The 26,685-nt window shown below is 45.3% G+C and overlaps 1 protein-coding gene across 1 annotated transcript in view; it reads right to left on the reverse strand.

The window, feature by feature from the left end:
• Positions 1–26,685, reverse strand: part of CCDC92B (coiled-coil domain containing 92B) — a 42,408-nt gene that overhangs the window by 6,470 nt on the left and 9,253 nt on the right. The window contains exons 2-3 of the mRNA XM_060204150.1: positions 15,286–15,438; positions 7,419–7,466 (exon numbers count right to left, since the gene is read on the reverse strand). Of these exons, the coding sequence (XP_060060133.1) occupies positions 7,419–7,466; positions 15,286–15,415 (178 nt within the window). The 5' untranslated portion in view covers positions 15,416–15,438. The remainder of the gene's footprint in view (positions 1–7,418; positions 7,467–15,285; positions 15,439–26,685) is intronic.

The raw sequence follows: 26,685 nt of genomic DNA on the forward strand, positions 1-26,685 counted from the left end.
GTATAAAAACAGCTGCTCTTAAGATTAAAGACACTTGGAAATTGCTTTCCGGCTCCGAGGGTTCCAGAGTGTATCTCCTGCGAAGTTCCTGATCCCTGTCCCACGCAGCAGCCTAGATCAGCTCTAGTTGAGTTCTCTCCAACCCAGAGAGCACTAGCTTGGGAAGAAGCACCCTCAGGCTATCCCGGCAGGGAGAGAAAGACAGACACTTGCAGACCTGCTTCACTGCCTATGAAGGGACTCCCCTGCAGGTGGGAAGCAGGGGGCTCGAACTGGGATCCTTACACTGGTCCTTATGCTTTGTGCCACATGCACTTAACCCGCTGCACCACCGCCCGACTCCCTCTTTCTCTCTTATATCTCTCTTAATAAGTAAAATCTTCTTAAAAAAATGACTGGCTCCCCTCCTCTCTCTATTTCTGTTCTTTCTCACAAGGATGACATCAATAACAACAACAATAAACAAGGGCAACAAAAGGGGGATAAATAAATATAAAAAAAATTTAAATGACTGGCTTATTTATTTTTTAAATTAAAAAAATATTTATTCCCTTTTGTTGTCCTTTTGTTGTTGTTGTAGTTATTATTGTTGTCATCATTGTTGGATAGGACAGAGAGAAATGGAGAGAGGAGGGGAAGACAGAGGGGGAGAGAAAGACAGACACCTGTACACCTGCTTCACCACTTGTGAAGCAACTTCCCTGCAGGTAGGGAGCCAGGCGCTTGAACCAGGATCTTTACGCTGGTCCTTGTGCTCGGTGCCACGTGAGTTTAATCCACTGCGCTACCGCCTGACTCCCTGGCTTATTTATTAATGACAGCAAGAGTGCACATACCAGAGTATCATTCTGCCACATACAATGCCAAGGATTTCACTATTTTTAACAGGTTTTTTTTAATATATATTTTATTCATCCATTTTGGGTAGAGAGAAATTAAGAGGGATAGAAGAGTTGAGAGGAAAGAGAGAGAAAGACCTGCCCCACTGTTTCCCTGTAGAACTTGGGTCCTTATACACTCATCTGTGCACTCTGCCAGATGTGCCACTACCCTGCCCCAATTTCCTGTTTTATAAGTCCAGTGCTCTAGCCTGGCACCAGCTCCCAGGCTTCCACATTGGCCTTTATCTTCCTCAGAGCTGCTTCACCTTACACTTTCTCCTTTGTTTGGTCTAATTGTTTAGGTTTCAGCTTAAATATAGAACCTTCCTCAACCATTTATTTGTCACACATTTTAAAAAATTTATTCATTTATTTGCCCTTGTTTTTCATTGTTGTTGTAGTTATTATTGTTGTTATTGATGTCATCATTGTTAGGGCAGAGAGAAATGGAGAGAGCAGGGGAAGACAGAGAGGAGGAGAGAAAGACAGAGACTTGCAGACCTGCTTCACCACTTGTGAAGCGACTCCCCTGCAGGTGGGGAGCCAGGGGCTCGAACCAGGATCCTATGCCTGTCCTTGAGCTTTGCGCCACATGCACTTAACCTGCTGTGCTATCCGCTCCCCACCCCCCCACTCAGTCACACAAACATTTCTTTGGTGGTGGTGGTGGGGGAGAAATACAGGTTTATTTAGTAAAGGTACTTTCTAATGGCAGAATGTGGGCTTGATCTCAGGAAATAAGAAAAAGCCCAACTCCAAACTCAGGGTGTAGTAAATATATTTAGTTAAGGAAAGGAAAATGGCAAAGAATAAGATCTTGGGGCTAGGCTGTGGCACCCTGGTTAAGCGTGTGCATTACAGTGTGAAAGGACCTAGGTTCAAGCCCCTGGTCCCTACCTGCAGGGGGAGAGCTTCATGAGTGGTGAAGCAGGGCTGTAGGTGTCTCTCTGTCCCTTTCCCTTTCCCTATCTCCTTCCCCTCCCCTCTCAATTTCTCTGTCTCTATCCAGTAATAAATAAATTAAAAATAACATTAAAAAAGAAAAGCTTACATAGAAACCTTTGTTAAAAGGATAGATAATACACCTTTGAGAAAGCAAGGGTGGGGGGCAGGGGTAGATAGCATAATGGCTATGCAAATAGACTTTTATGCCTGAGGCTCCAAAGTCCCAGGTTCAATCTCCTGCCCCACCATAAGCCAGAGCTGAGCAGTACTCTGGTTAAAAAAAAAAATAAATAAATAAATAAAAGCACGGGTGGAATATTAATCTGCCTCCATAAATACTGGTTGAGATTTTGTGTACAATGGCTTAGGTTAGGTCCTAGGAAAATTGCAGATAACAATGAATATGAGACCACAGGTGTGACATGTGTCAATGCCACATTTGTAGCTGAAGACTGACTTAAAGGGAAGGGTTCTTATAAGAGTGACTTGGGTTAGGATCTAAGGATGGAATGAACAGGAGTTAAACTTAAGAGAGAGGACAAGGGTGCTTCCTACGGAGGGAGCAAGCCCTGTAGGAAGAGACACTTGAAGAGCAAGGACCTGGAAGACTGGAGGGGATTGCTGTCAGCCCTGAGCCTGGCTGTTCCTTAGAGAGTGCATTGATTACATTGTGTACTTTTTTTTTTGTCTACTTGTTTATTGTTCCTCTTGGTCCATTTCAGCCCTAGGTATACATTGAAACCATTAAGAAAAAGCATTAAAATGTAGTTTCCATCCAGGAGTTGGTACAGTGGTTAAGGTGTTGGGCTTTCAAATATGAGGTCCTGGGGCCAGGTGGTGGCACACCTGGCTGAATGCATAAGTTACAATGTGCAAGGACCCAGGTTCGAGCCCCCAGATCCCACCTGTAGGGGGAAATCTTTGCCAGTAGTGAAGCAGGGCTGCAGGTGTCTCTGTCTCTCTCACTTATTACCCCCTTCCCTCTTGATTTCTGGATGTCTCTATCCAGTACATAAATAAACATAATAAAATTTAAAAAAGCATGGAGTCCTGAATTTGATCCTTGGCTTTGCATGTGCCACAGTGATACTGTGGTTCTACCCTCACCCCCACACACTAATAAATAAGTCTTAAAAAAATAAAGTATCAATAAAGCAGAGCTAGCAAAACAGCTCCCTGGGAAGGAACTTGCTTTGTTATGTGCACAATCCAGGTTTGAGCCCTGCACACACTGCACTGAAGGGAGCTTTGGTGCTGTGGTCTCTTTCACTCTTGTCTGTCTGTCTCTGTCTATATGGGGTGGGGGGAGTCAGCTTGGAGCCCCAGTTACAACAAAAACAAACAAACTAACTAAAAAGTAGTTTCCTGGAGGATGCAGACAGATAGCCCACCTGGTAGAGCACAGACTGGACCACATGTGAGGGCCCAGGTTCAAGTTCCTGGCCACCACATAGGGAGCGCCTGCACAGACTGCTTCACAAGCTCCACAACCCCTATGGTTTATAGGAGCGGTGCTGTGCGTGATGTCTCTCCTTTCTCTGTCTTTTTCTCCCTTCCCCCGTCTCTCTTGCCTTTTATTTAAAGAGAGGGGGAGAGAGGGAGAGGGAGAGAAAAGAAAAAAGAATAAAAGAGCATTTGCTGGGAGCAGTGGAATTGTGCCAGTATGAAGCTCCAGCAAAAAGCTTTGTGGTTGGGGTTGGGTGGTGGTGCAACTGGTTGGGCGCACATGTTACAATGCTCAAGGACCAAGGTTCAAGCCCTCGGTCCCTACAGGCAGGGAGAAAACTTCACAGGTGGTGAAGCAGGGCTTTAGGTGTCTCTCTGTCTCCCTCTCCTCCCAATTTCTGGCTGTCTCTATCCAATAAAGATGAAAAAAAAAAAAAAAACCACCTTGGTGGCAAACATACCAACTGAGTCAGTACCTCTGGGCTTTGACTTGGGAACAAGTACTTCTTAAATCCTACATGTGAGGTAGTAGGGCGGTAACGCAGAGTGTTAAGAACAGGTGGTGCAAAGCTCAAGCACCAGCGTAAGGATCCCAGTTCGAGCCCCTGGCTCTCCACCTGCAGGGGAGTCACTTCACAGGCGGTGAAGCAGATCTGCAGGTGTCTGTCTTTCTCTCCCCCTCTCTGTCTTCCCCTCCTCTCTCCATTTCTCTCTGTCCTATCTTATAACAACAACATCAACAACAATAACTACAACAATAAAACAACAAGGGCAACAAAAGGGAAGAAATAAATATTTTAAAAATCCTACATGTGATTCTAAACATTTATTTTAAAGATTCATCTATTCATTTGAGAGAGACAAAGAGAAAAACTGAGCATCATTTTTTATGAGTATTTTTTTTAATATTTATTTCCCTTTTGTTGCCCTTGTTTCCATTGTAATACTTATTACTGTTGTTGATGTCATTGTTGTTGGATAGGACAGAGAGAAATGGAGAGAGGAGGGGAAGACAGAGAGGGGGAGAGAAAGACACCTGCAGACTTGCTTCACCGCCTGTGAAGAGACTCCCCTGCAGGTGGGGAGCCAGGGGCTCGAACCTGGATCCTTAGGCCGGTACTTGCACTTTGCTCCACATGCGCTTAACCCGCTGCGCTACCGCCCGACTCCCGAGCATCATTTTTTTTTTTAAAGATTTTATTTATTTGTTAATGAGAAAGACAGGAGGAGAGAGAAAGAACCAGCATCACTCTGGCACATGTGCTGCTGGGGAACGAACTCAGGACCTCATGCTTGAGAGTCCAAAGCCTTATCACTGCACCACCTCCCGGACCACCTGAGCATCATTCTGACAAATGAGATGCTAAGGATTTAAGTTGGGACCTTATGGTTTCTTTTCTTTTTAAAATTATCTTTATTTATTTATTGGATAGAGACGGTCAGAAATTGAGAGGAAGGAGGGCGATAAAGAGGGAGAGAGAGACAGAGAGACACTTGCAGCCCTGCTTCACCACTTGTGAAGCTTTCCCCCTGCAGGGGGCTTGAATCTGGGTCCCTGCTCATTGTAACATGTGTGCTCAACCAGGTGACCTCATGTTTTCTTCTGGGCCCAAGATCTTTACAGGTGATTCTAATGTACTCCCAGAGTTGAGGATAGTTGCCTCCAGAAATAGAAACTTTTTTTTTATTATTATCTTTATTTATTGGATAGAGACAGCCAGAAATCAAGAGGGGTGATAGAGAGGGAGAGAGACAGAGAGACACCTGCCGCCCTGCTTCACCACTCATGAAGCTTTCCCCCTGCAGGTGGGGACCGGGGGCTCAAACCTGGGTCCTTGCACATTGTAATATGTGCGCTCAACCAGATGCGCCACCACCCGGCCCCGAAACTTTTTTTTTTTTTTTGGACTGGTATATATGAGTAAGGGTAAGGAATAAATAGTTGAAGGTGGGGAGATAGCATAATGATTATGTAAGTAGACTCTAATGCCTGAGGTTCTGAGTTCCCAGGTCCAACCCCGAAAACTACCATAAGCCAGAGCTGAGCATTGCTCTGGTAAAATAAAATAAAAAAATATAAGGGGAGGGGGTTGCTGGGGTAGATAGCACAATGGTTATGCAAAAAGACTCTCATGCCTGAGGCTCTGTCAAGTCCCAGGTTCAATCCCCTGCACCACCATAAAACCAGAGTTAAGGAGAGCTCTGGTTAAAAAAAAAAAAAGGGAGTCGGGTGGTGGTGCAGCGGGTTGAGCCCCCGGCTCCCCACCTGCAGGGGAGTCACTTCACAAGCAGTGAAGCAGGTCTGCAGGTGTCTGTCTTTCTCTTCCCCTCTGTCTTCCCCATCTCTCTCCATTTCTCTCTGTCCTATCCAACAACGATGACATCAACAACAATAATAAGTATAACAATGGAAACAAGGGCAACAAAAGGGAAAATAAATAAATAAATATTAAAAAAAAACAAATAAAAAGGGAGGCCGGGTCATGGCACACCTGGTAGAGCACACACATTACAGTGTTCAAGGACCCAGGTTCGAGCCCCCCGTCCCCACATACAGGGAAAAAGCTTCACAACTGGTAAAGCAGGGCTGCAGGTGTCTCTCTGACTCTCTCCCTCTCTATCTCCCCTCCTCTCAATTTCTGGCTGTCTCTATCTAATAAATAAATAAAGATAAAAAATTTAGAAATAAAAAGAAATAATAGTTGATATAAAAAATGAATATAAGGGAGTCAGTCGGGCAGTAGCACAGCAGGTTAAGCTCATGTGGCGCAATGCAACGACTGGCATAAAGATCCTGGTTCGAGCCCTCGGCTCCCCACCTGCAGGTGAGTCACTTCACAAGCGGTGAAACAGGTCTACAGGTGTCTGTCTTTGTCTCCTCCTCTCTGTCTCCCCCCCTCTATTTCTCTCTGTTCTGTTTAACAATGATGACAACAAGAATAAGTACAATAAAATAACAAGGACAACAAAAGGGAATAAACAATAAAATATTTTTAAAAATGAATATAACATTTTTATAATGCACCAAAGTAAAGGACTCAGGAGGTGGAGGGGATGTACTTTCATGTCCTGGTGCATAATGGTGGAAGAGGACTTAGGCTAGGGGTGAGAGAGTTTTTCAGAAAACTGAGATATTTTAATTAATTAATTTTTGCCTCCAGGGTTATCACTAGTGTTGGATGCCTGCACTATGAATCCACTGCTCCTGTGGCCATTAAAAAACTTTTTTTATTGAATAGGATAAAGGGAAATTGAGAAGGAAGGGGGAGAGAGACACCTGCAGACCGGCTTCACTGCTTGTAAAGCATCCCCTTGTAGGTGAGGAGCCAGAGGCTCGAACTGGGATCCTTTGCATGGGCTCTTACACTTCATACTATGTGCACTTAACCCAGTGGGCCACTGCTCAGCCCCCAAACTGAGATATTCTTTTTTTTTTTTTTTTAAGATTTTATTTATTTATTAATGAGAAAGATAGGAGAGAAAGAACCAGGCATCACTCTGGCATATGTGCTACCGGGGATTGTACTCAGGACCTCATGCTTGAGAGTCCTTGCTTTATCCACCGTGCCACCGCCCGGACCACAGAACTGAGATATTCTATACATGTACCAACAACTATATTTACTGTAAACCACTAATCCCCCCACTAAAAATATGAATAACAAAATTCACCATTTTAACTATGTTTGAGTATACAGTTCAGTAGTGCTAAATATGTTCACACTGTTACACAACAAATCTCTAAAAAATCTCACAAACTTTGTAGATCTGTACTCATTGAACACTATCTCCCCATGCTATCCTATCCCCATTTTATGGGTGAAATAATGAACTGTAAACAAAATATGTAGTGGATTTGCTACAACAAGAAGTCAGACTTCTGTACAATGAAGAGTTGTCTAATGTGCATATGTCTTTTCTTACCTATGGAGACAAGGATCCATATTGCTATTGTGTTGCATCTGGGAGAGTGTGAGCACTGACTGGGGGACTCAGTTGTGGAGAGACGGAGAAAACGGTGGAGGCAGGTCACAGAAAGGAATGACATTCAAGGACTGTCCCCAAGTCTACGCTGGGAGTGGAGGAGACAGACAGGTGGGGAAACGGGAACTGTCCTCCTCCCCTTCACATCAGATATTATCTTACCTTGCTGGTGAGATCGAGCCTCTCTTATTTCCAAGTCACGCGTCAGTTCTGGAGGGAGAGAAAAGAAAAGGTATGTGTATGTGTTAGAGAAATAGTGGGTGGGGGTAGATAGCATAATGGTTATGCAAAGAGACTCTCATGCCTGAGGATCTAAATCCCAGGTTCAGTCCCCTGCACCACCATAAACCAGAGCTGAACAGTGCTCTGGTTTAAAGAGAGAGAGAGAGAGAGAGAGAGAGAGAGAGAGAGAGAGAGAGAGAGAGAGAGAGAGATCTGCAGCCCTGCCTTACCACTTACGAAGCTTTCTTCCTGCAGGTGGGGACCAGGGGTGTGAACCTGAGTCCTTGTGCAAGCACTTTAAGGTGTGCACTTAACCAGGTGTGCAACCACCTGGCCTTGGGATAGTTCACTCTTCTTGGACTTTTGGGGCTGGGGTAGTAGTTCCTTTCTTTTTTCTTTTCCTCTCTTTCTTCTTTCTTTCTTTCTTTCTTTTTTTCTTTCTCTTTTTCTTTGCCTTCAGGGACTTGCTGGGACTCGGTGGACAGAGAGAAATTGAGAGAGGAGGGGAAGACACAGAGGGGAGAGAAAGATAAGACACCTGCAAACTGGCTTCACTGCATATGAAGTGACCCCCCCTGAGGTGGGGAACCGGGGATTGAACCGGGATCCTTATGCCAGTCCTTGTGCTTCACACCACATGCTCTTAACCCTCTGCGCTAACGCCCGGCCCCAGGGGTAGTAGTTTCTGTTTCTCAGAGGATATTTATAGATATTAGACATGCTGACCAATCAGACCTATTCCGGAGGATCTCTTCTGCACGGGGGACAGACCCGTTAGTGTTTAGTGAATAGATCTAGGAAGGCTGGAGTGTCCTGGGCTGCTTAGAGATAATGGAAAGGGACTCAGGGTATCAGTTTTTTACCACTAGGATGCCTGACTTCACTATTTTCACAACTATTACTGTTGCTTCTATGTTAGTGTCTGAACCTTAGCCCTGCCTCTTTAGACGCCCTGATTCTGTCAATTCACGCATGGCAGCTTTAAGGAGGACAGTGCCACCTGGTGGCAGAGCCTGCATGAGTCTTGGCTAGGTGCTTAGAGGGCGGGCCAAGGCAGCCAAGGAGCTTGGGTGGTTGCTAGCCGGGTCTCCCCAACCTCCCTGTTCCTTAGAGTCCCCCACCTGAGTCCAGCTGAGCCTAATAACTTTCCCACCCCCACAACTTAAAGAGCTGGGGAAGAAAGAGCCCGGGAGCCACAGCTACCTGTGACAAAGAGCTCCTCAGGAGTACCCGTGTGCACCTGCAGGCATGCAGTCTGTTCAGAAGGTGATGGGGGTGAAGGGAGGCAGCACATCTCTGGGACCTCAGTCCCAAAGCATCCTCAGAGACTAGCCCCTCATGTCTCTCCTCCTCAGTCCCCTTGCCCTGCTCTTCCAGAGACTTTTTTTTTTTTTTTTTTTTTTTTTGTTGGAAGTGTCTTCCCTTTAGACAACAACTGTTGCTAGGAGGCAGAGGGCCTGGGTGGCTTTTGCTGTGACCGGAGACTGAACCTCCTCAGGTCCTGGGGCCCCTGGGAGGACTCTGATGCTTCCATTCTCCAGGGCTTGCTGTGGCAACTCAGCCCCTCCTTCAGGGCTCTGTGATGTAGCACAAGGGACTTTGGTGCAAGTTCAGGGACATAGCCCAAGGGATTCTGGCTCTGCCACCAAACTCCCACTGGAATGGTTTCTCCTTAGCCCTTAACCATGGGAGTTGGGGGAGGGGAGGCAGGCTCCCAGCTTGGCATCATGTCTCTGTCCACAAAATGTCTGTGCCCATTTTCTGACCAGGGTCTCTATGGTTTAGATAAACACGCTGCAAGGTCAATACAGTATGTGATCCTGGGCTAGTAACTGCACCTGTGAGCCTCAGCTTTCTCATCAGCAAAATGGGGACAAAATACCACCTGCCTCACAAGGGATTGTTGCCGGGATTAAACGAGGGAAAATAAATAGGGGGTTCAGTTCGGGACTGAGTCGGTGGTAGTTTTTGTTATCGTCAGGCCATCAGGTTGTCTGCCACAGAAAATGCCCTTTTATTCGGAGTGGGCACTCCTTTTGGCAGGCAGGCTTTCCCCCAGATGTGCCCCCTGCCCCAGGTTCTGACTCTCATTCTCTTTTTCCTCTTCTTATTTATTATTATTTCAATTTGATATGACAGAGAAAACTTGAGAAGGGTAGGGGAGATAGGGAGAGAGAGAAAAAGAGAGAGAGAGAGAGAGATGTATTACTGCAGCTGTTTCATGAGTGGTGAAGGTCTCGGTCTCTCTCTCACTCTCTCTCTCTCCCCTGCAGATGGGGACTGGGGTCATTGCATGGTAACATGTGTGCTCAGCCAGGTGCCACTGCCTGGCCCCTCCAACTCTCATTCTCTCTCTTTCTCTTTTAATATTTTATTTATTTTATTTTTGAGAGAGATGCAGAGGAGACAGAGAGAAATACCAGAGCACTGATCAGCTCTGGCTTATGGTGGTACGGAGGACTGAACTTGGGAATTTGTAACCTCAGGCATGAGAGTCTGTTTGCATGAACATTATGCTGTCTCCCCTGCCCCCAACTCTTATTCCCTATCCTGTTGTTATTGTTTTTCATAGATTACTGCTCAGCTCTGGTTTATGGTGGTGCTTGGGATTGAATTTGGGGGCTTGGTCCCTTAGGCATGAAAGTGTATTTGTATAATTAAGCTATCTCCTTGGCCCTTAACTTTTTTTTTCTCTAATAGAAGGGCAGATAGAAAGGGGGTGGGGAAGACACCACAGCACCAAAGCTCCCTTCAGTGTGGGGGCTGGGCTCGATTTGGGTTGTGCACATGGCAAAGCAACACTCTGTAAGTGAACTGTTTTGCCAGCCCTTGATTTTTTTTTTCTACCAGAGCACTGCTCAGCTCTGGTTTATGGTGGTGTGGGGGATTGAACCTGAGACTTCGGAGCCTCAGGCATGAGAATCTCTTTGCATAACCATACCCCCACCTGCCAGCCCTTACTTATATCTTAAAAAAATTATGTATTAATGAGAGACACCTCATGCTGGCACGTTGAGTATTGTACTCACTGTTTCACCTCCCAGGCTGCTCTGGGTCTAACAGTCTTCTTTGTAAAAACATTCTCCTGGAGGTCAGGCGGTAGCACAGCAGGTTAAGCACACATGGTGCGAAGCACAAGGACAGTGTAAGGATCCTGGTTCGAGCCCCCAGCTCCCCACCTGCAGGGGAGTGACTTCACAGGCAGTGAAGCAGGTCTGCAGGTGTCTGTCTTTCTCTCCCCCTCTCTGTCTTCCCCTCCTCTCTCCATTTATCTCTGTCCTATCCAAGAATGATGACATCATCAACAATAACTACAACAATTTAAAAAAGGGCAACAAGAGGAAAAATAAATAAAATTTATTTATTTTTATTTATTGGGGAGATAGCATAGGGATTTATGGAACTGACTTTCACGCTTGAGACATTGACTCTCACGCCTGAGACACTAGACTCCCAGGTTCAATCCCTGGCACTTCCATAAACCAGAGTTAAACAGTGCTCTGTTGGGGGAGGGGGGAGTTTCTTCTGGTTTTGGGACTAAGGAGGTAACTCAGCAGTAGAGCACATGCTTTGTGTGTTTAAGGCCTTGGGTTCAATCCCAGCATCACATAAAAACCAAATAAATATGAGAAGAACCAAAGAATTTCATGGGGGTGAGGTTATTTAAGGGCTTAAAAAGTGTGTTGGGGGCCCAGTGCCTGATGGTTGAGGAAGACTTCAGTTGGAGGTGGGAGTGGTGTACAGAGTCCTATCATGGGAAGATAAGGAACTGTACTCATGTGACAACTGTTGGGGGCCAGGCAGTGGTGCACCCAGTTAAGCACACATATTACCAAGCTCAAGGATTCGGGTTCAAGCCCCCTCTCCCCACCTGCAGGAGGGGGTCTGCTTCATAAGAGGTGAAGCAGGTCTGCAGGTGTCTTTCTCCCTCTCTATCTCTCTGTCCTGTCTCAATTTCTGTTAAAAAGAAAAAAAAAATATATTAGAAAAAAAAAAAGGAACAATAGCTTCTGGGAACAGGGATTAGTAGTGCCGGCATGAGTCCCAATGATAACCCAGGGGGCGAGAGAGAGGGAGAGGGAGAGAGAGAGGGAGAGAAATGGGAGAGAGAGAGGGAGAGGGAGAAAGAGGAGGAGCATGGGTAGACAGCATAGTGGTTATGTAAAGAGATTCTTATGCTTAAGGCTCCAAAGTCCCAGGTTCAATCCCCTGCACTACTATTAGCTAGAGCTGAGCAGTGCTCTGGTAAGGAAGAACAAGAGAGAGATGGAGATAGATAGGTAGATAGGTAGGTAGGTAGGTAGAAGATAGATAGATAGATGATAGATAGATAGATAGATAGATAGATAGATAGATAGATAGAGACTCCACCCATGAAGTCCCCCCGGTGCCATCCATAGTGTTCCTATGAGGTGTCAGGGCTCAAACCAGGGCATTGAACACACTAAGGTGTACACTCTACCAGATGAGCTATTTCCCAGTCCATCTTTCTTTTCTTTAAAGAAACCATGCTGGGTTAGTGAAATAGCCTCACTTGGACAGTGTGCTGCTCTGCCATGTGTGCAACCCAAGTTTGAGCCTGGTCTCCACCGCACTGCAGGAAGCTTTGGTGCTGTGCTCTATTATACTTTCTCTCTGCATTAAACATTTTTATTTATTTATTTATTTGAGAGATTGAGGGAGACACACACACACAAACACCAGAGCACTGCTCAGCTCTGGTTTATGGTGGTGTGGGGGATTGAACCTGAGACTTAGAAGCCTCAGGCATGAGAGTCTGTTTGCATGACCATTATGCTGTCTCCCCTGCCTTTTAAAAAAAATCTATTTTTTAAATGTTAATTTTGTTGCCCTTGTTGTTTTATTGTTGTAGCTACTGTTGTTGTTATTGATGTCGTCATTGTTGGATAGGACAGAGAGAAATGGAGAGAGGAGGGGAAGACAGAGAGGAGAGAAAGACACCTGCAGACCTGCTTCACCACCTGTGAAGCAACTCCCTTGCAGGTGGGGAGCCAGGGGCTCAAACCTGGATCCTTACACCAGTCCCTGAGCTTTGTACCACCTGCGCTTAACCCGCTGTGCTACCGCCTGACTCCCTCCCCTGCCTTTTTGTTTAAAAAAAATCTGTATTTGTGTATTGGATAGAGACAGCCAGAAATTGAGAGGGAAGGGGGGGAGGGAGCTAGAGAGGGAGAGAGACAAAGAGACACATGCAGCCCTGTTCCACCACTTGTGAAGCTTTCTCCCTGCAGGTGGGGACTGGGGCCTTGAACCTGGGTTCTTGCACACTGTAATGTGTGCTCAACCAGGTGCGCCACCACCTGGTCTCCATCTGCCTCTCTATTCTATCTGCTTCTACCTCTATTGTAAAAATAAGTAAGTAGGGGCGGCCTGGTGGTGGCACACCTGGTGGAGTGCACATGTTAAAAATTAGTAAATAAAAATTATTAGCTTTAATTTACAATTTATTTATTAAGGGTCCAGTTGGTGGCACACCCAGTTAAGAGCTCACATTACTGTGTACAAGGACCCAGGTTCAAGTTCCTGGTCCCCATCTGCAGGGGGAAAGCTTCACAAGTGGTGAAGCAGGGCTGCAGGTGTCTCTCTGTTTCTTTCTCTATCTTCCCCTCTCCTCTCAATTTCTCTCAGTATCTAACCAATAATAAATAAAAATGTGGTCCGGGAGGTGGTGTAGTGGATAAAGCATCGAACTCTCAAGCATGAGGTCCTGAGTTCATTCCCTGGCAGCACATGTACCAGAGTGATGCCTGGCTCTTTCTCTCTCCTCCTATGTTTCTCATTAATAAATAAATAAATAAAAACAACAAGGGCAACAAAAGGAAATAAATAAATATTTTAAAAATATGTAAAATATATTAAAAATAAAATTTATTTATTTATGAGAGAGAGGTTGGGGAAGAGAGAACCGCTGGCATTTGCAAACTGGAGGATGGAACTTGGAACCTTATGCTCAAAAGTTCAGAGCTCTACAATATGTGTTTACAAGACTCCACCACCAAGTCGGGCGGTAGTGCACAGGGTTAAACGCAAGTGGCACAAAGCGCAAGGACCAGCATAAGGATCCCGATTTGAACCCCCACCTCTCAATCTGCAGGGGAGTTGCTTCACAGGCGGTGAAGCAGGTCTGCATTTTTCTCTCCCCACTCTGTCTTCCCCTCCTCTCTCCATTTCTCTCTGTCCTATCCAATGACAACAACAATAATAACTACAACAATAAAACAACAAGGGCAACAAAAGGGAGTAAATAAATAGTAAAAAAGATTTTTGAAAAGTTTAAAATTAAAAAAAAAAAGACTCCACCACCATTCCCTGGTGGCCATTTTTCCTTTCTTTTTTGAAAGGAGTATGAAGGACAGAGAAAAGGAGAGATACCTGCATCACTATTCCACTGTCCCCTCTGAAGGTGGGGACTGGGGTCCTGAACTCAGGTTCTTGTGCATGATAAAATGTGCACTCTACTGGGTGCACCGCCACCTCATCCCTTTTTCTATCTTAATATATATATATTTTTCTTTTTCTTTTTTTAATATTTATTTATTTATTCCTTTTTGCTGCCCTATTTTTTTATTGTTGTAGTTATTATTGTTATTGATGTCGTTGTGGGATAGGACAGAAAGAAATGGAGAGAGGAGGGGAAGACAGAGAGGGGGAGAGAAAGACACCTGCAGACCTGCTTCACCGCTTGTGAAGCGAATCCCCTGCAGGTGGGGAGCCGGGGGCTTGAACCAGGATCCTTACACCGGTCCCTGTGCTTTGCACCACCTGCGCTTAACCTGCTGCACTACCGCCCGACTCCCCCTTTTTCTTTTTTTTGCCTCCAGGGTTATCACTGGGGCTCAGTGCCTGCACTGCGAATCCACTACTCCTGGAGGCTACTTCCCCCCATTTTTTGTTGCCTTTGTTAGATAGGACAGAGAGAAATTGAGAGGGGAGAGGAAGACAGAGAGGGGGGAGATAAAGATAGACACCTGCAGACCTGCTTCACCACTTATGAAGCGAATCCCTTGCAGGTGGGGAGCCGGGGGCTTGAACTGGGATCCTTATGCCTGTCCTTGCGCTTCGCGCCATGTGCACTTAACCTGCTGCGTTACCACCTGGTATCTTAATATTATTTGTTGGTAGGTGCATCTCCCTAATTAGACTGAGGGCTTCTTAAAGGCTAATAGATGTCTGATAAACATTTAGTGGAAAAAGATAGGAGTTGGACTGGCAAAATCGCTCACCTGGATGGTGAGCTTTGTCCCCACCACATGGAAGGAAGTTTCAGTGTTGTGCTGACTTTCTCTCTCTGAAAAAAAGTTGGCTCAGAAGCCAGGTGGTAGCATAGTGGGTAGAGCTGCATGTTGTTCAAGGATCTGCAGGGGGAGCTTCAGAAGTGCTAAAGCAGTGCTGCAGGTGTCTCTCTTTCTCTCTTCCCCCTTCCCACTCAATTTCTTTCTGTCTCTATAAATTAATAATAATGATGATTATTTTCACGTATGTATGTATGTATGTATGTATCTTATTTATCATCTCCAGAGCAATAAAACCCAGGCAATGACAGGAAAAAGAAGGGAAAAAATACAAAGAGGGCAGGAGACTTTGAAGCGATTTCCAGATTTTCCTCTGCTACGTAACCTAAGTAGTTTTCTTTGCCCTCAAACTCCTATTTTGCCTCCCTGAGAGCCATCCAGAAAACGAATCCATCTGGCAGGACTGTTGTGAGGCTCAAGGCTGGCGCCCCACTGGAAGTGGTGGTTCTGATGACAGCACCCCACCCCTGCCCGGCCCTCCCTCTCGGCCTTACCTGAGCAGCGTTTCTGCAGCCTCAGGATTTCCAGGTGCAGGTCTCGCAGCAGGGCCATCTGCTCCTTTTTCAGGAAGCTGATGTGGCGTTGCACGCTCTGGATCTGATGCTCCAGGGACACAGTATCCATGGCAACCTGGGCCTGGGCCCCACCTGGGGAGACAAGGTGAACCCACATCTTTTGGGCCTGTCTGCCCTGTCTGTCCTCAGATGCCTCACAATCTTCTCCAAGCTGGGGCCCTGTTGCTAAGAGCCAGGCAGTCCTGCCCCTGGGTTCATTCTCCCTCCATTTATTCATTTATTCCAGAGCTGCATGAACATGGGGATGTGTAGGCAGGGCAGTGCCACTGTTCCTGTGAAGCGCATGAACGACAGGCAGCCTGACTTCATTTCCCTGCTTCCATGTAACCACAGTTCCCTTTACTACTTCTTCGTCTTCTTCTTCTTAAAAATCATTTAATTTTTTTATTTTAAGAGATATGCAGAGAGAACGGGAGATACACACACAGACATAACAAAGCACTGCTCAGCTTTAGTTTATAGTAGTGCTGGGGACTGAATCTGGGACCTCAACAGGCTCAGGAAGAAAGTCTTTTGCATAAGCAGTATGTTGTCTCCCCAGTCCTCTCCTTTACTACTTCTCCTTCTCCTTCTCTTTCTCCTTCTCCTTCTTCTTCTTCTTCTTTTTTTAACCAGGGCACTGCTCAGTTCTGGTTTATGGTGGTGCAGGGGATTGAACCTAGGACTTCGGAGCCTCACGCATGAGAATCTCTTTGCATAACCATTATACTATCTACCCTGCCCCTTTTACTTCTTTTTAAAAAAATTATATGTTATTTATTATTTATTTCCTTTTGTTGCCCTTGTTTTTTTATTGTTGTAGTTATTACTATTATGGTTGTTATTGATGTCGCTGTGTTGGGATAGGACAGAGAGAAATGGAGAGAGGAGGGGAAGACAGAGAGGGGGAGAGAAAGATCAACACCTGCAGACCTGCTTCACTGCCTGTGAAGTGACTCCCCTGCAGGTGGGGAGCCGAAGGCTCGAACCGGGATCCTTATGCCAGTCCTTGTGCTTTGTGCCACGTGCGCTTAACCCGCTGCACTACTACCCGATTCCAGCCCCTTTAATGTCTTAACAGACAAACGTAGCTACAAACTAAGAGAAACAGAGACTTGGACCCTAGCATGCTTTTTCTTTTTTCTTTATTTGTTTCCTTTTTTTTTTTTTTTTTTGCTTCTAGGTTTATCGCTGGGGCTTGGTGCCTGCACTACAAATCCACTGCTCCTGGAGGCCATTTTTCCTGTTTTGTTGCCCTTGTTATTGCTGTTGTTTTTGTTGGATAGGAAAGAGAGAAATCAAGAGAAGAGAGAAGACAGAGAGTAGAAGATAAAGATAGACACCTGCAGACCTTGAACCGGGACCTTTACGCTGGTCCTTGTGCTTCATGCTATGTGTGCTTAACCTAGTTCACTACCACTTGCACCCCCCACCCCTGCATGCTTTTTAACCAGCTGTGTGACTTGAGTAATCTCTCCCCTCAGTTTTCTTTTGTCGCTAAATTTTTAAAATTGATTTATTAATGAGAAAGATAGGAGAGAGAGAAAGAACCAGATATCACTCTGGTATGGTACTGTCAGGAACTGAACTTGGGACCTCATGCTTGAGAGGCCAGTGCTTTATCCACTGCACCACCTCCCGAACCACTGTCTTTTTTTCTATTGTAGTTTCATGCCTACGTGATTCTAATGTTCCCAGAAGACACTCCCCACCCCCTAGCCCAATGGGAGACAGAGAGGGAGAAAGAGAGAGGAGAGACCCTGCAGCACCACTCCACCACATGGTGGCAGGGCTCCAAACCTGGGACTTTACGATATTGGGCGAGTTGTCTCCTAGCCCCCTAGGTTCTCAGTCATCTCACGGCTAACATGAGGAGCTGTGAAGGGGATAAACCCTAAAGTTTCTCCTATCCTGTCAGCACTCCAGCTTGTAGTGGCTGACAACTGGTAAGGAAGCATGATGGTTATGGACACAACCACCTCTTTTTTTAAATATTTATTTTTAATATTTATTTATTCCCTTTTGTTGCCCTTGTTTTATTGTTGTAGTTATTATTGATGTTGTTGTTGGATAGGACAGAGAGAAATGGAGAGAGGCGGGGAAGACAGAGGTGGGAGAGAAAGATAGACACCTGCAGACCTGCTTCACTACCTGTGAAGCGACTCCCCTGCAGGTGGGGAGCCAGGGGCTCCAACCGGGATCCTTACGCTGGGCCTTGCTTTGCGCCACCTGCACTTAACCTGCTGCGCTACCGCCCGACCCATCTCTTCTTTTTTTTACCATCTCCTCTTCTAATTTACCTCTATTTCTGTGATTTAAATTCAACCCAGCCTGAGCCCTAAAAATATTTATTTTCATGTTTTTTTTTTTCACCAGAGCACTGTTCAGCTCTGGCTTATGGTGGTGTGTGGGACTGAACCTGGAACTTTGGACCCTCAGGCATGAGTGTCTGTTTGCATAACCATTATGCTATCTACCCTCCACTCTTTCATGTGGTTCTATCCCCAGCATCATCGTAAGCCAGAGCTGAACAATTCTCTGGTAAAAATGGGGGCATGAGTGAGAGAGATGCACACACACCAGAAACCTGCTCTGTCGCTCAATTCTAGTAGATGGTGAGACTGGCTTGAGGTTGAATCTGAAGCCTCTGGGGCCTCAGGCATAAGAGCCTGGTGCACTAACTCCTTCCTTCCTGTCTCTTTATCTATTCATTTATTTAAGACTAATTATTTTTGAGGGGCTTGGGAGCTGGCATGGCAGTCGCAAGCTCAACCCTTGGCATCCTATGTGCCAGACTGATGCTCTAGTTTTCTCTCTCTTGCACACCCTCTCTCATTAATAAGTAAATAATTAAAAAAATATCTTTATTTATTATTGGATAGGGATAGCCAGAATTTGAGAGCAAAGGGGATGATAGGGAGAGAGACAGACCTAAATCACTGCTTCACCACTCATAAAACTTTCCCCCTGCAGGTGGGGACCAAGGGCTCGAACCTGGGTCCTTGCACATTGTACCATGTGCACTCAATCAGGTGTGCCACCACCCGGTCCCTAATGAATTGCTCTAAAAAAATTCATTTAGGGCGGGAGTCGGGCAGTAGCACAGTGGGTTAAGCGCATGTGGCGCCAAGAACAAGGACAGGCATAAGGATCTCAGTTCGAGCCCCTGGCTCCCCACCTGTAGGGGAGTTGCTTCTCAAGTGATGAAGCAGGTCTGCAGGTGTCTATCTTTCTCTCCCCCTCTCTGTCTTCCTTCCTCTCTCCACTTCTCTCTGTGCTATCTAACAAAGATGACATCAATAACAACAACAATAATAACTACAACAACAATAAGAAAATAAGGGCAACAAAAGGGAAAATAAATAATTAAGTAAATATAAAAAATTTAAAAAAAGATTCATTTAGGGTAAGGGAGATAGCAAAATGGTTATGCAAAGAGACTGTCATGCCTGAGACTTCAAGGTCCCAGGTTCAATCTCCCACAACACCATAACAACACCATAAGTCAGAGCTGAGCAGTGCTCTGGTATAAAGAAAAAAAAAAGTGGTGAGGGGGAGGTGGGCAGGCAGGCAGTAGCGTAGCAGGTTAAGTGCACATGGTGCGAAGCACAAGAACTGGCATTAGGATCCCGGTTCGAGCCCACGACTCCCAACCTGCAGGGGGGTCGCTTCACAGGCGGTGAAGCAGGTCTGTAGGTGTCTATCTTTCTCTCCCCCTCTTTCTTCCCCTCCTCTCTCAATTTCTCTTTGTCCTATCCCACAACAACAGCAATACCACCACCACCACCACCACCAACAACAACAACAACAACGGCAACAAAATGGGAAATATGGGTTCTGGGAGCAGTGGATTCATAGTGCAGGCACTGAGCCCCAGCAATAACCCTGGAGGGAAAAAAAAAGTTTGTGGTCCAGGAGGTGGCACAGTGGAGGATAAAGCATTGGACTCTCAAGCATGAGGTCCTGAGTTTAGTCCCTGGCAGCGCATGTACCAGAATAATGTCTGGTTCTTTCTCTCTCTCTCCTTCTATCTTTTTCATTAATAAATAAATAAGATTATAAAAAAAGATTTATTGAGTGGTCCAGGAAGTGGCACAGTCGATAAAGCATCAGACTTTCAAGCATGAGGTCCTGAGTTCAGTCCCCAGCAGCACATGTACCACAGTGATGTCTGGTTCTTTCTCTCTCTCCTCCTACCTTTCTCATTAATAAATAAAATCTCATTAATAAATAATACAATCTTAAAAAAAAGATTTATTGAAAGAGAGATCAGAGGATCAGTGGATAAGGCTTTGGACTCTCAAGCATGAGGTCCCGAGTCCAATCCCCAGCAGCACATGTACTGGAGTGATGTCTGGTTCCTTCTCTCTCTCCTATAATTTCTCATGAATAAATAAATAAAATCTTTAAAAAGAAAAAGAGATCGAGATCAGATAATTTATCTTGTTATATGCAGTGCTGGGGATCAAACTAGTAGCCTCACGCACGTAAGTCTCTCTACTGGCCGAGCTACCTCTCCAGCTGCAGTACTGTGAATCCCTGGAAATTTAACTTGACAGAAGAGCATTCTTGAATGCTAATGATAGCTGCCAGCTGCCTTGCTCTGTCTTCTGGCTCTGTTCCGTTCTGCGGGACTCTCCCTTATGCTATTATCCTGGAAAAGCATGGGCAGTGTGCGGAAACAGAGCACAGAGGGTAGCAGTGGTCACCACATTATGACTCAGTGCTCATGATTTCTCTGCCTTCAGGAGTTCCCTGGGCAGTGCAGAAGAAGACCAGTGGATGAATAGGTCTATTCAGCAAATGGTTTCCTCCAGATTGACTCCCCTAAAAGTGAGTACAAATCTGGCTTTTCTCCTTTCCTTCCTTCCTTTCCTCTTTCTTTTGCAGAGAAAAAGGAAAGCACAGCATGGGGCTTCCTTCTATGCAGTGGGGATTGGGCTCAAACCTGGGTCATACTCATGGCAAAGCAACACACTATCCATGTGAGCTATTTTCCTGGTACCAAATTCAGATTTTATTTGTTCAAACCTAGATTTTCATTTCCAGGTCTACCTGAGAAACTCACGTACGTAGCTACTCTTTGGGCTTCCTTCCCACAGACTCCTGTACCCCCCCCCCCCCACACACATACACACACCACTCCAACTAAACAGGCCTTTTCTCTCAGCAGAGGGTGGCCCTCTGGCTTGCAGGAAAGCTCTATCACTGACTACATCTATGACATCTTGTAGGAAAGCTCTATCACTGACTACATCTGTGACCATCAGTCACATTCAAGGCATTTTATGCACATGATCTACTCCTGCCAACCGCCCTACAGAAGATAATTCTACCCCCAGATAGAAACAAAACAAAGTGACTAGTGTCAGTTCACATGGTCAGGAAGTGGTGGCAGGCCTAACAGTTGTCCAGAATTCTTCAGCTAAGTCTTCTGAATTCAAAGATGGTTCAAAAGAACAGTCCTGGGACTCTTACCTGCTGTGTAGCTTCAGGCAAGAAAACTACCTTGGGCCACAAAATAGTTCACCTGGAGAGTGTTCCTCCACCCACCCAGCCCTCCTCCTCCTACCACATAGGAGGAAGCTTCAGTGCTGAATGACTTTCTTCTTTCTATCACTGTCTCTATCTAAAAAAGTCAATCCAGAGTGGTGTGAAGCCCTGGGAATATAACAATAACAAGACAAAAAAACCAACCTTCCTGAACCTTTTCTTTCCCTTCTTTTTAAAAAATTTTTTAAATATTTATTTATTCCCTTTTGTTGCCCTTGTTTTATTGTTGTAGCTATTATTGTTATTGATGTCGTCGTTGGTGGATAGGACAGAGAGAAATGGAGAGAGGAGGGGAAGACAGAGGGGGAGAGAAAGACAGACACCTGCAGATCTGCTTCACCGCCTGTGAAGCGACTCCCCTGCAGGTGGGGAGCCAGGGACTAGAACCAGGATCCTTATGCTGGTCCTTGCGCTTTGCGCTTAAAAAAAGTATTTTGGGGCTGGGAAGTGGTTCACCTGGTTGAGCGCATGTGTTACAAAGCACAAGGACCCATATTTGAGCCCCCAGTCCCCACCTGCAGGGGGAAAGCTCTGCAAGTGGTAGTGTTACAAGTGTCTCTCTGTTTCTCTCCCTATCTCACCCTGCCCTCTCAATTTCTGGCTGTCTCTATCCGATAAATAAAGATAATAAGGGGCCGGGTGGTGGCGCACCTGGTTGAGCGCACCTGGTTGAGCGCAGATGTTATAATGCACAAGGACCCAGGTTCAAGTCCCCGGTCCCCACCTGCACGGGAAAACTTCACGAGCGGTGCAGCAGTGTTGTAGGTGTCTCTCTGTCTCTCTTCCTCTCTATCTCCCCTTCCCTCTCAATTTCTGGCTATCTCTAGCCAATAAATAAATAAAAGATAATAAAAATAAAGATAATAGGGAGTCGGGCTGTAGCACAGTGGGTTAAGTGCACGTGGCGCAGGTGCAAGGACCGGCTGAAGGATTCCGGTTCGAGCCCTGGCTCCCCACCTGCAGGGGCGTCACTTCAAAGGTGGTGAAGCAGGTCTGCAGGTGTCTTTCACTCCCTCCTCTGTCTTCCCCTTCTCTCTCCATTTCTCTCTGTCCTATCTAACAACAACGACATCAATAACAACAATAATAACTACAACAACAATAAAAAAAAACAAGGGCAACAAAAGAAAAATAAATATAAAAAAATTAAGATAATAAAAAATTTAAAAAAGAATTTAGAAACTAAAATTTAATATATATATGTATATATATATATAATTTATTTATTAGTGAGAGGGATAGAAAGAAAAGAGGACAAGACATTCCTCTGGTACTTGTGCTACTGGTTATCAAACTCAGGACCGCATGCTTGAGAGTCTGATACTTTATCCACTGCACCACCTCCTGGACCACTCTTCCTCCTTTGTAAAATGGAGGTCCTATTGGCCAGGTGGAGGCACACCTGGTTAAGTGCACACACTATAGTGCTCAAGGACCCAGGTTCAAGCCCCTGGTCCCTCCTACCTGCAGGGGGAAAGCTTCATGAGTGGTGAAATAGAGCTGCAGGTCTCTCAGTCTCTTGCCCTCTATGTGACTTCCCCTCCCTTCTAAATTTCTCTAATAAATAAATAAATGAAAAATAAAATGGGGCTATTGACATTAACCGTTCTAAGGATGTTTCGAGGATTGAATAAAGTCAGGAACACAGAACACTTCTCACAAGATCTGGCTTAGTCAATGCTACATACCGCTTCTCTTAATTCTTACTGTGTGAGTAGGCTAACTCCTGTCTTGACTTGTTCATTTGCTCATCATTCAGTCATTTACCATTGCCAAGTACTACACAGAAGGAACACTGTGATGCATAAAACAAATTCACAGGGTGAGAGGAGAGAATCAAACAAATAAATGAAGCAAACAAACAATAATGTAAGTATAGAAGTACCACTTGTGACGAGTGCAATAAATGAAGCCTACAGCTTAGGGGTTAGCCAAGGAGGTGTTATAGTTGCTATAGGGTTGAACTTGGAGGCACTGAACTTGGAGGTCCCAAGTTCAATCCCCAGTATCACATGCGATGGAATAGTGCTCTGGTTCTCTTTCTCCTTCTCTCTCTCTCCATTTTTAAAAAATAATTTATCTTTATTTATTTATTGGATAGAGACAGCCAGAAATTGAGAGAGAAGGGAGTGCTAAAGAGGGAGAGAGACAGAGAGACTGCAACACTTTCACCACTCGCAAAGCTTCCCCCCTGCAGGTGGGGACCGTCAGACGGTAGCACAGCAGGTTAAGCGCAAATGGTGCAAAGCACAAGGCCCAGCTTAAGGATCCCAGTTCAAGCCCCTGGCTCCCCACCTGCAGGGGAGTCACTTCACAAGTGGTGAAGCAGGTCTGCAGGTGTCTATCTTTCTCTTCCCCCTCTGTTTTCCCCTCCTCTCTCCATTTCTCTCTATCTTACCCAACAACAGTGACATCAACAACAACAATAACTACAACAATAGAACAACAAGGGCAACAAAAGGGAATAAATAAATAAAATAAATATATTTTTTAAAAAAAATAACTAAGTGCTGGGAAATGAATCCAGGGTCTCTCGAGTGGGTGATTTCACTGAGTGACCCTCCTTGCTGAATTTCCAATCTACATTTCTATCAATGAGAGATACAGAGACAAAGAGAGGAGAGGAGACACCAAAATGCCGATCTGCCATGTGTTGGTATGCATGAGACCCCTTCTGTTTCATTTGGTTTAAATCCCCCCTGCTTAACACTATTCTATTTACATAACCACTTCATTCTATTTACATAACCACTGTTAACAAGTCCCACCCTTCCTCCAGGGCATTTGTGGTTCAGTGATAGGATTCTCACCTAATCTGCCCCCTCTTTGTCACACTCTGATTTTCACCAGTCACTTTTCTCTCCACCCTCTCTATGTCACATCCTGTTTCCACCTTACTTGGCAAGTATATATAAAGACAGCATTGTGAGTTTTACAGTACTGTACTTTGAGTTTAACTTAGCTCGTCTTAGATTGTGCTGCGTCCTGCATGAATAAAGAGATACTGCCTACAGCTCAGCCATGAGTCCCTGGTCGTCTGTTACCCGCCCGTGAAGCCAGCCCGGTGAAAACAACATAACCTGTCGAAAACAACAGCCATGCATGGAGTTCTGTTGGGTGTTGCCCACGGTACTCCCATGGGTTCTATCTAGGGTTTGAAGTATCGTAAACCATGTGCTGACAGCTGAAAACCAGAGTCTCATCTGATGTTTGCTTGTTTATTTATTTTTATTGGGATTAATGGTTTACAGTCGACAGTAAATATAGTAGTTGGTAGATGTGTAACATTTCTCAGTGTTCTTCATAACACTCTAATCCCCCACCTAGGTCCTCCTCCTCCACCATTATGCTCCAGGACCTGAACCCCCCCCCCAAACACCCCAGAGTCCTTTACTTTGGTGCAATATTCCATCTGAGGTTTTATTTATTTCTTTATTTACTTATTCCCTTTTGTTGTCCTTGTTGTAGTTATTATTATTGTTGTTGTCATTGTTGGATAGGACAGAGAGAAATGGAGAGAGATGGGGGAAGACAAAAAAGGGGAGAGAAAGATAGGAGATAACCTGCAGACCTGCTTCACCGCTTGTGAAGAGATGTTGCTGCAGGTGAGGAGCCAGGGCTCGAACCGGGATTCTTACGCCAGTCCTTGTGCTTTGCGCCAACTGTGCTTAAGCTGCTGCACTACAGCCTGACTCCCCCCATCTGAGGTTTTAAAGATGAGTCTGGCTGCTACGGGGAGGGAAAGGGAGGCCAAGTAGCTGAAGTTAAGCTAGGAGAATGCAGCAGTGGTCATGGTAAGAGTTAACAAAGCCTGGACCAGATGATGCAGGTAACTGGAGGAGAAAAGTTCTAGGGTGTTTCTGGGAGAAGGTAGAACCAACAGGGACTGAGGCTGGGCTGGAATAACTTTGATAATGGGAAAGCGGTTCCCTAGGGTATTTCCCAGTTTTTTTTTCCACTCAGATAACTCAAATATGCAGGCCTGTTTGGTGGGTCTTTTCCTATTTCCTCATCTATTTATTTATTTAATTTTTTATTATCTTTATTTACTTATTGGACAGAGACAGCCAGAAATTGAGAGGGTAGGGGAGCTGTAGAGGGAGAGAAACTGAGAGACACCTGCAGCACTGCTTCACCACTTGCAAAGCTTTCCCCCTTCAGGTGGAGACTGGGGGCTCGAACCTAGGTCCTTGTGCACTGTAACTAGTGTGCTCAACCAGGTGCACAACCGCACCAGCCCTATTTCCTCATCTTTTTACATTAGACCTCTTTCACATTATTACTCTATTGAAACACACCCTAAGTGATCTTGTCTGGTCCCACGGCTATAAGCACTATTTACATGCTGTCTCCAATGGAGTTCGCCTTTGAGTGCTAGAGTGATTGCCTGACATTTCCATTTGGATGAATAATAACTCCCTCATACTTCTTCTTTTTTAAATATTTTATTTTATTTTTGAGAAAGATGCAGAGAGAGAGAGAGAGAAACACCAGAGCACTGCTCAGCTCTGGCTCATGGTGGTGCAGGGGGTTGAAACTAGGACTTTAGAGCCTCAGGCATGAGAATCTGTTTGCATAACCATTGTGCTATTCCCCCCCCCCCCATTCACTTCTGAGTGGCAATGTTGAACACTTGTAGTCTTTCTTATAAACTTGCTTTTGTTCACCATCTTGATATATAGCACAGACAACTGCCTACTGACTTAACTGCTAAGGCCAAAACCTTTGAAGTCATTTTTGATTCCTCTCTTTCTTCATATCTTATAGTCAGTCCATCTGCAAAACCAGTTGGCTGGGTATCATCAGAAAATATCCTAAAAACACAATCAGTGCTCATTATCTCCATTGCTGTCACCCTAGTCTGAGCCACTGCCATCCCTCTGTTATACCACCGTGAGCAGCTTCCTGGCTGGCTTTTGCTCTTACCTCTTGTTTTCTATGCAGCAGCCAGAGTCCCTATCACAAACTTGAACATGTCTCTCCGCCGCCTACTCAACCCCTCTGATGCTTTCCCATCACACTAAAAACCAAATCCAAAATTCTTACACAATCGCCCCTGGCTCGGAGCCCTCATCTCTCAGCTACTCCGGCTCCTGTAGCTGCTCCCTGCCTCGCTGGTTTTTGCTGCATTGTCTGCCTAAAGGACTCTGGAGGCCTGTCCCCCAGCCATTAATAACCTCAAGGCCCACTCCCTCCTTTGTTTAGAACTTTGAGCAGATGCCACCTCCTCAGGGCATTTCTGATTACCTATTTTAAAATAATAACCTGCTCTTCACTCCTTAGATTTGCATTGTATTTCATGCAGGAATTTATCACCACCTGAGTATGATACATTTTTGTTTATAGTTAGTTTTCCCTGACAGATTGTTGGGGGGGACACAAGCTTCCTGGTACCTCCTACAGTATCTAGAGAAGAGGAGATTCTCAGTAAACATTTGTAGAATGTATAGATGAGTGAATTTGTGGATCTGGGCAGACTGATGGAGAAACAGTTTTACAGACAAGGTAGGACCCAGCTTAAAACATGTTAGATTTGGCGTGCTCATGAGACGAGACCTCCACCGGGGCTAGGAGATAGCTCATCTGGTAGTGAACATTTTGCCATGCTCAGGGAGCTTTGAGCCCTGGTGCTATATTGCAAGTAAGAAGCACCATGCACAGCATCACAGGCAACTCCATGAATGGTGGAGCTGTTCTGTGGTATCTCTCTCCCCTCCAACCCTGTATCTCTCTGTCTCACTCTACCTGAAATGAGAAAAAAAATCACTGGGAACAGTGTAATCACAC

This window comes from Erinaceus europaeus, chromosome 12 (genome assembly GCF_950295315.1).
Source record: "Erinaceus europaeus chromosome 12, mEriEur2.1, whole genome shotgun sequence".
NCBI lineage: Eukaryota > Metazoa > Chordata > Mammalia > Eulipotyphla > Erinaceidae > Erinaceus > Erinaceus europaeus.